Genomic DNA, 10,112 nt, shown 5'->3' with positions numbered 1-10,112 from the left:
AAAAAACTGCACCTCTTGAAATATGTACACTTTGGCTGAAATATAATTCATTCGATTCATTCACAGTCGAAAATGGTTAAAGAAGGTAAGAAAAAAATACGGACAATAATAAATACATTTTTTGTGTTTATAACGTTCCATTCACAGAACCTTTGGATGCCCACAGTACTGGACAGCATTGTCGCTTATGTTTCCACTGGATGGATGGTGCACTTTGTGCAAATCAATCGATTGATATTTTCAGCTTTGATGGAAATTTTAATTCCACACTTCCTGACAAAATTCTCGACTGCTTAGATGTGGACATAAATCCGAATGAAGCTGTGGGCAGAATTTGTTTAAATTGTAAGCAAACCATTCTTTTCATTGAGGAATTCCGAAACTTATGTCATAAGACCAAAAGCCTCTACGAATCGGCACAGTTCCGTCATAACGATATCTCCAAATGGGAATGCTATAATAAACTTGTCACCGATCTTCGAGTGCTAATATGCGAACAACGGGACAGAGTCGATAACATATTGAATGACGCTAGACACGGGGACATCATAATGACTGTCGAGGGGATAAAAATCGAAGAGGAAGAAATAGAACACAACCAACCAGAGGACACGCCCTTCCGTGAGAAACCAATGTTAGAAATCGAAATAGAGGTGGAGCCTAACGAACTGGTTCCAGCGCCTTCCGGGATTAAATCTCTTACTGTTGAAGAAGTTCTAAAGTTCATTGAGAACAAACCATATAAAGAACATCAAATTGGCAGCGAGAAGCGTGATAATGGGTAAGTATTTCACGGTATGTTGAAAATAAAATGTCCTGAGATATTTACTTCTTATTTAGGGAACAGATATCTTTCGATCGAGTAGTGGCTATCGCAGAAGAAATAAAGACACACCCCGAGCTATGGAACTTCTCTCTCAAATGGTTAGGGTAACCAAATTGACGATAACAGACTTATTGTCATCGATGTTTGTCTGGTCTTTGCAGCTCTATAAACAGCTTGAGTATGCTCTGGAAAGATGTGAGCCAGAAGCTCGCGATGGACATACCAGCGTTGCGAGCTCACTGGGGTCGATTGCGTGGTCTATATCGCTATATTGAATCAAGCAGGCTGAAGGGTGTTCTGAAACGGGAGCCTACAAACGAAAAGCTTCAGTATCTGTTCTCGATTTTACACGGAATACTTGAAGGCAGGTCTGAGAATGAAGATGGTCAATTTAATCCGAAGGAACAGCAGCTGGAGCTAGCGCTGGAGGTTCAGCAGTATCCCATTATTTGGTGCTACGCACATCCTGAGTGATTGGCTTTGTGCTTGGTTTTTGGGACCATGAGAATAATCGTGGATTTGTCTTGCAGATTCCATAACGCAAAGTTACGGGATCTAACTTGGGATCAAATTGCTCAAATATTTGCCACCGACTGCGAGAGTTTAAAATGGGAATGGACGAAGTTGAGGGATAGATTCCGCAGTCGATATTTGCGCCTGCTGAAGGGCCAATCTCAGAGCGACAATGAACTGTTTGATGAAACCACATATGAAGTGCAGAACGAAATGTTCCGAGAGAATATGCGCTCGAGGTCAAAAGATGGACGGTCCGGCGACGACGAGGGTGCTGAAGGTGAGCTGAATGAAAAGAAAAATTCGAACGTGAAGATCGACAGGCTGGAATTTGCTAAAGTTTGTTTCGATAACGAGGCCTTCTGGAATACTAAGCATCCAGAGTATGTAATTACAGAGCGAGTTTTGTTTTTGCAGCCATTCCATGCCAAACCGATATAGCGGTCCTCAGATCTTGGTGAAATGTGGTAGTTTTGTTCCTTATCGCAAAATGTTAGATCCGTATTTTGACGTGAGACAACGTCTAACCGGAGTATACGGGGGTGATATGAAAACATAAAAAATTCCGAATCGAACGCGAAAATCGGAGAGATGTGTGCATCAATTGATAGTAAATACAGTCAACTCTCCATTACTCGATGTTCTGTAACTCGATATTTTCTCTAGCTTGATGAATTTCATTTTGATTTTACAAGCATTCTTCTTTCCATAACTCGATACCAGGGCTCAGCATAGTCACAGTCAACTGAGGATAGTTGGCTGACTAAACGACTGACAATACCCGTAGTCAGTTAGTAATGGCTTTTGGCTTCTTCACGCAGTTTCTCCGCCAAAACGACTGAACAGTCAGTCATGCGTTGAAGTGACTTCCCCCAAAACGAATTCGTTCCTCTCTCTCTTTCCCATGCATCGATGTTTGAGTTCACCGTGGTTTGACAAACGCTACAGGTGAGCTATATTTTTGTGTATCGTACACGAAAATTACTCACACGTATAAAATAGCGTAAAAATAGCGCTATTTTGCACGCCTAATACTAACTAAACTAACGCGAGGACCTTTATAGCATACTTGATAAATGTCTAAGTTCGTTGGTTTGAGTTCACGATGGGTAGACAATAAACCGTCCATTGATGGGGTAACTTCTTTTTTGCATCAGGAATCATGTTTCCGTTCCTCTTTATATGGACGTAAAAATAAGATTGTGTACGCGGGTATGAATTAGTGTCAGGGGGAAATGGAAATGTGGATTGAAGTCAGTTGAATGAAGAGGCAGATTTGTATTCAGTAGTCGAGTCTGTTAAAATAACCACTGACTGGACTAGTTCACCCAGTCATCCTCGCTAGTCAACGCTAGTCAATTCATTTTCTAGTCAAGTCATTTTTTTGTTGGCGGTGACTGCCGAAGCAGCTCTAGTCGAAGTGGAGCTACTGGGAGTAGAGTCGGTCTACATTTTTCACCGTCGAAGATTTCGGGCCCTGCTCGATACCTCCCTTACTCGGTGGGTTTTGATTAATTTTTCCATGAATTCTCACCTCCCTAATGGTAAGGTGACATTGCCTAGGAGTACGCACGAAAATATGATTGTACGAATAGAAACAAACAATTTTGTTCTATAGAAGCAGACGAATTCGAACGAAGCAAGGAGAAAGCAATGTAACCACACCAATACAACTCAATGTGGTTGTTTACTTTCACTATTGCATACAATTCGTACGACCACTTTTCTGCATCCAGTGTCACCGCCGCCTAACTCGATTGGTTTTCGCGTAGGGGATCCGCGGGTAATACGGACAGGGGGGTAATATGGACAGGTGGTTGATTTGTATAGTTTACAATTTGAATTTCAGATTTATGTTAATGAGAACACCTTCTACATGTTATTCTATAATATTTAAGCCACCCTATGTCAATGAATACTGATCAAAAGTGGAAAAGGGAAGCAAAAACCTAAAATCATACACGATTTCGCGTGTGGATGTAGTTTTAGCTGTTTCGATGTTAAGCATTTTGAGTGGTTTAATATCAAAATTCAATTCGCTGATGGTTATATTTCGGTTTGTGAGCTTATAGAGAAGCGATATTAAGTACGTAAGGAAAAGTAAATTCATTCTTGAGTGGAAAATTTAAGTTATCGAAATAATTGTACTGGTGCGGTAAAATGGACAGTTGCCAGTGGGAGTGAGATAGACTGTGAAAAGTCTGTTTAATCTATTCCTAAGGAATGCCCTGCGTCTATAAACGGAAAACAAATCGCTGTTTAGAAGCTGACTGGAACCAAAAGCAACATAGTTGAGGGTCTGTCCGTTTATACTGCTGAAAAGCACGATATCACTTCTAGGTGGATTAATTCGGTTTTTTCATCATTTAACGGAATTCGTGATGAGTTCAGACCTTGGTTGAATAAAATTATTCCTCTCGCGATCGATAAACCTCTACGCTTCTTATATTACAAACCCGTATTCCCCCCACTATATGTCCATATTACCCGCATCGAAAAAAATGTTGTACTTTTCGGTCTGTTTTAATTTCAGTAAAAAACATTGAAAAACACTTTTTTGTAAAATGTTTGCCCAATTAGGTAGAAAAACAGTATATTGAATTGCAAGAAACTGCATCAAAGTTTTGGGAAACATGAGTTTCCAAAGATATAACTGAAGTTCATAAGACGCGATGCGAGACAAGACATAACACTTATTGTTCTTACTTAATTAAACGAATTAAAATTTACCTTATGTGGACCGGTTTCGGGCGCGAAGCTGCCCATCTGCGGGACAATGTCCGAATCACTGTCCATCGATTTGCTGTGCGATCGTTATGTCGGTAAATATTCATAATCCAAAATGAAAGGATGATTTTTCATTAGATCGAGAATATCTCTGTGAAAAAATTCTGCTGGAATTTCAGTTGAATCGAATGAAAGCAAACCAATCAGGTTAATTGGATTATTACTGGCGAAGATGTTAGTGGATTTTCAGATGGAATAAGTACACTTCTGAAATAATGCTGTGAACTTAAATAAACATTATTGTATCTATGTATTCTGTGTGATATCAACACATTTTATTACAATTGATGAAAAAAAATCCTGAACTAAAATTGTATTTGAAAATAATTCTTTATCCATTTATTTTTATTCGATTGGCGTTTGCAATCACAATTAGCAAAGCTCAAGATCAATCTTTGAAGTTGTGTAGTTTATATTCAGATGCGGATTGTTCCTCACCTGGTCAACTGTACATTACGAGTTTCCGTGTTGGCAAACTAGATAGGCTACATATCTTCACTGATAATGGAAAAACAAAAAAAAAAGTTCACTCAAAAGTATTTTAAAATTAAATGAAACATGTACTTTGTTATGCTACTCATTTCTCTACCGTAAAACAACAATGAGCCACAGCAAAGCTGGTACAGCAGGGTACAACTAGTAAAACTTAAAATAAAATAAACTTAAATGGAATTTAGGCGCAATTCAGTTATTTCCTTAGTTATTTTGATTAAAAAGAGAAAAATGTCCACGTGGACAAAGGGGGGTAGGGGTATGAAAATGTCCACGCTTGTCCACGGAGGGGGAGGGAGGAGTCTAAAATCGTGCTTTTTCTGTCCACGTGGTATGTGGACAGCCCTTAATTAGTTCCAACTCAGGTGATTTCATGCGTTCAATGCAGAAATTTTTCAGAAACATTTCCCTGCAAAATATATTTTTCGGAATTGATTTTCTGAATGCCCTAACTTGGACTTTCATAAAAATACCAGGAATATGTGTAAACTTTCCTGAAAAAAATGCATTTACAACTAATTTTCGGGTATTTATTTATCTATTTGGCCCGCCCCGCTGTGCAGCTGGTTCCCCAGACTTCAATTGGCAACATGCTCGGAAAAAAAAATCCCATAGAAAGCTTCTTTTGATTCAGACAATGCCCAGCAAACATAAAATCGTATAATTTTGTACGTGCCAAGTCTTACAAGAAATCAGATATAATATCGCATATAATATCATTCAAAGTATGTATCGTGTATATTTGAAATCGCTTCTTCTTCTTCTTCTTGGCGTTAACGTTCCCTGTGGAACTTTTGCCGTCTCAACGTATTCATTAACTAGCGTCGTTCATTAATACTTGGTTGAGATTTCTATGCCGAATAACACGCCTTGAATGTACTCTGGAGTGGCAAGCTCTAGAATACGCGTGACCACAGTGCAAGCCGGAAGAATTTTCTTTGACGAAAAATCCCCCAACCAGAACGGGAATCGAACCCGAACACCCGGCATGATAGTGTGGGACGCTAACCACTCGGCCACGGGTGCACCAATATTTGAAATCGCATAAAATGTAAAAACTCGATTTTATATACCATTATCAAATTAAGTCGCAATTCGGTATAATAAACATCAATTTTATGATGTACATTGTCGTAAAATATATTTAATCCGCATCATATGCGTATATTACGCTGATGCAGTTTGTGTGTCGTATAAGCGTATAATTTAAATCAATTCAGTACTGTAGTAAATCGTGTTGCATGCTGAAGAAAATCATGAAACAGTAAATCATATTAGATCCTAATAAAGAACATATTACATAATATTGAAATGTCAATGAAATGCTGATGCACTCGAAAGTTTTAACTGCTGTTGAATTAAATTTCAGATAGCTGGTGGATGATAATCCAGACGACCGGAGTTCGAATCCACATCGCAGCAGTTTTCACCAAACATCAATCTGTGCCATTTTAAACATTCATATTCCACTCCCAACACACGTCAATCAAACAATATACTCATATATAAAAATGGCGATTCGTGAGGCTATAATATACATTTCACGAAAATATTTTGAGCCATTTGTTTTTTTCTATGTCTGTAATAAATCGTATATGAGTATGGCAAAAGTCGTATTTGGTGCTTTGACAATTCATGTTTATATTCATATTAAATCGCAATTCAATTCAACATAATCGCTATTATAGCCAGCCAAAGTTGCATATTCATCCAAACAAATTCGTTAAGCATTTGCCATGTATGTATATGGCCTCTACTTTTGCATGCATATGCCAATTAGGCGCATTATATGCCAACCAAATTTTAGGGCATATGATATATACGCTCGTTATGCGATTTAATGTTTGCTGGGTGTATTCTCAGACTTGCAAAATGTGCATGAACTCATAGCCTCTCAATTTTTGCAATAAAACCTATATTTCCGTTCATGAAAGGAAACGAAGAGCAATGAATTCTGCGACAACGGGTGGTATGTTTTGTACATGACGTGCTTGAATTATGAACATAGTGTTTGTTTATGATGTGAGAAACGCGTGTCGTCTCTACATGTTTGTGTTTGTGTATCATTGGGGGTGTTTGGGATAAACATTGAACACTAGCGAAAAGCATGTTCGTGTACAATAAAAACATGGAATTTAAACATCGAGTACACATATGTAGGTGTTTTCCGGAAGACTTGTTATAAACATTCAAAATCTTTTATTTTTTCCTACATGTTCTGTGTTTAAATTTCCATTTCACCCCTCATATTTTCCTGTTAGATGTAGTCTCTCGTCAAACTAAAAATAAAATACGTGCCTAATATTCTGCAATAAAGAACCAAACTACCATTTTTCACGAAAATCTGCCACTATATCGTTTTGGCATGCAATGGCTTTTTGAGTACACATTCACTTTTGTTTCCTATTTTCAGCTCAACGACTCATTATGAAATATTGGAGTTTATTGCGCTGCAGTTCAATGTGTCCGTAGCGGAAATAAAATACGAATGGAAAAGCCTACGGAATAGATACAGAAATCGGTATATGCGCTCTCGAAATAATCCAGCGAGGCAAGACGATAAACTTTTGAAAACGCCTTTCCATCAACTAATGAAGAGTATGTTTGAAGACCACATGAAAGTTGGAAAGCATAGCATTGGTCCCACTACGAAGAAGCACAAGGAAAGTGCCGAAGCTGTTGAAGACGATATTGGTGAAAAGAAACCTTTCAGCACTTTGGAAGAGAAAATGAAACTAGTGGCAGAAATAGCGACGCATGATATCCTATGGAACGTGGAACATCCCCAGTAAGTATTGTTTTTTTTCTTGGTGTTAAGATTTTTTTTTTAGTCACAAACATATGTTTCAGTTACATGAAATCGGGGCTGCGCGAACCCGCGTATGAGGAAATTGCAACCAAATTTGAGCAACCTGTGGCCATCATAAAAGAAGAGTGGAGGAAACTCAGAGCGACCTATCAATGCCGCAAGCAGCGATCGATACGTGACCTCTCCAGTCCAAATCAGGACGCTATGGAGCCGTTATATGCACTGCTTGATAAACTGCTTTCGGCATATCCTAAGCGCCAACTCATTGGAAAGCGACGTTTCACTGACGATGGATGTACCAAGGTTGAAGTGAACGGATCAACGCGATACGTAAAAACATGCGAGCTCTGTGGGAAGCAAGTTGAGAGATACTATTTCGAATATCACATGAATGGGCACAAGGGTCGCACGCCGTACACGTGCTCTTTCAAAGGGTGCGATAAACGGTATGGAAATAAGAAAAGTCGCGATAATCACGAAATCTCAGCCCATGGTGGTGATAACGGTTACATATTCGAATGCGACCAGTGCGGCAAAAAGTTCAAGCAGAAAAACAAATACAGATATCATTATGCGGTCAAACATAAAAGCGAAGAAGTTCCGTGTGAAATTTGCGGTAAAGTGTTGAAGCACAAAGATCTTCTCAGAAGCCATATGCTTATTCATAGGGCAAATTATGAATGTCACGTGTGTGGTAAGGTGTTGCAGAAAAAGTACACCCTAAGTGTCCACATGCGTGTTCACACCAACGAAAAACCGTTCCCATGCGAGCTTTGCGAACAACGGTTTATGTTGAAGGTTCAGATGAAAACTCACTTGCTAAAAATGCATGGTATCGCGTTGGAGGAGTTACAAGCAACCACAACGGCGATAAAAAGTTAACGATAGGGCTCTCGCGTTCAACGGAACATTGAAGAGCTGAGCTTGTTTAATAATTTATTTTATTTCACAATAGCAGCTTGTCACCTTCATTTTATAGATGGCACAGATCATTCATTTCTTCCACACCTCCGGCAGCTGCTTTGTATCCCAAATCCTAACCACCAACAACACCCAATCAATTTTTCATCGAACCCGCTACCTCGTGGCTTTTTAGCTGGTAGCTTCAACGCAGTTTAGATGTTTATCGTCGTGTTGCTTCCACCTTTTGATCAACGTGTGTTCTTCAGTCAAGGTGAGAGAAAGCTTTGCTTCTGCATATGTCGATCCGCGGCACGAGGTTTATGCCCTGGGCGTTGAAAAATTCACGCGAGTCTTGCTAACTGTGTAAATATAATAAAATAAAATATAGCTCCGGAAGTGCAAGACTTGTTCAGTGATTGTGAATTATTAAACCCAAACCAAATTTCGAATCTTATACTTGATCCGAATCGGGATCACCACACTAACAATGCAACTGCTCCATTTGCATCAGATCGAAAGAGATGGCATTACACTGAATTCTTTTTTTACGCGGGTGATACGTGCGCGCAAAAAAATCGCGTAATTTCGAGAGGGCTGCGTTAAAAAATATATACCAATCACAGGCGCGCGCTCGTCACAACCACACTCGCACACGTTCTCGAAGAATTTCTTTTCTTTTTTTTCTCTTCCCAACGAAGCGACGGTAGACAGAGCCAAATCGCGTAATTTCGAGTGAATCGTGTCATTTAAACAGGATCGCATAAAAAAATGCGTAAGATAAAATCACGTAACGCACTTCTCCTACCGGGGAAACAACTTTTAAACTATACTATTTTGAAAAATTGTCCAGAGAACATTCAACTGTCGCTCAAATCGAACTCCCGCAATTCCTGTGGTCTTACTATGCCACCTAGAGAATCACAAGTTTATACGCACAATTTGAACTTTTTAAGTGATATACTGGATCACCATGGTCATAGGCCGAGGACATAGGAAACGCGGTGCGAATAATTGGAGCTGATCGCTTTAAATCGCACTTTTTTTTATGTTTCATTCCACTCCATTCTACATGTAAACAACCCAGCAGAAGGATGCCAGATATGATAACGTGTCTTCATTTTGTAAATAGTTGAATTGTGAGATATTTAATTCAGTAATAAATTGTATGTATTTTTGTCAAAAAAAACTTCAACCGAACACATAAATTGAAAGTTCAGCAAATGAAACAATTTTCTCAGTGGCTTGGTTACTTTTTCTCACGTGTCTTATATTGTTTTTTTCACTTAATCAACGGCAATTTTCATTTTCATGTGCGTGTATTTACCTGAATGGCAAGCCCTTAACGTAATATCGTGTTTTTTAGAACTCATTTCAATAAATATAAAAAATATCAAAAGTGGTTTTCATAATAAATTATAATAAAGTTACATGATTTTTCGAACAAAAAGAAAATACTAATCAAGCAAATGAAGCCACATTTGGCATGTGAAGGTTTTACGGGGGACGAAACGTTTATATGGTGAATACACTCCTCCCCCTCTCTAAGGGCTACCATACAAACGAAACACAAACTTCTGCATAATTCGAGAACTAATCAAGCACAATTTGGGATGTGAGGGTTTTTGGGTATGAGAAATGTTTCTATAATGGTATGACACCCCTCCCTCTTCTGGAATGGAGAGGAAGTACCATAAAAATATTACACATTATTATTTCAACTAGAAGTATTCCAACCAAGGAAAAAGGGAAAATTCGAAAATTCGGAAAATTAAATTCCCATAT

The 10,112-nt window shown here is 38.7% G+C and overlaps 1 protein-coding gene across 1 annotated transcript; it reads left to right on the top strand.

Annotated features, from left to right (window-relative positions):
* On the top strand, positions 1 to 9,749 carry LOC129762642 (uncharacterized). Its single transcript, XM_055761106.1, has 7 exons — positions 1 to 85; positions 148 to 781; positions 841 to 924; positions 988 to 1,296; positions 1,357 to 1,722; positions 7,032 to 7,406; positions 7,469 to 9,749. Exons 1-7 carry the CDS (start codon positions 73 to 75, stop codon positions 8,307 to 8,309), a joined length of 2,622 nt encoding a protein of 873 aa, XP_055617081.1. The 5' UTR covers positions 1 to 72; the 3' UTR covers positions 8,310 to 9,749.
* Positions 9,750 to 10,112: the final 363 nt, after the last annotated feature.

The sequence above is a fragment of the Toxorhynchites rutilus genome, chromosome 1, assembly GCF_029784135.1.
Source record: "Toxorhynchites rutilus septentrionalis strain SRP chromosome 1, ASM2978413v1, whole genome shotgun sequence".
NCBI lineage: Eukaryota > Metazoa > Arthropoda > Insecta > Diptera > Culicidae > Toxorhynchites > Toxorhynchites rutilus.
The sequence above is the reverse complement of the archived record's forward strand: the minus strand, read 5'-3'. Positions and strand labels throughout refer to the sequence as shown.

Coding starts and splice junctions, on each gene's coding strand:
- LOC129762642 (XM_055761106.1), top strand. Junction 925..987: donor TGGAACTTCTCTCTCAAATG/GTTAGGGTAACC, acceptor TGGTCTTTGCAG/CTCTATAAACAGCTTGAGTA. Junction 7,407..7,468: donor TGGAACGTGGAACATCCCCA/GTAAGTATTGTT, acceptor CATATGTTTCAG/TTACATGAAATCGGGGCTGC.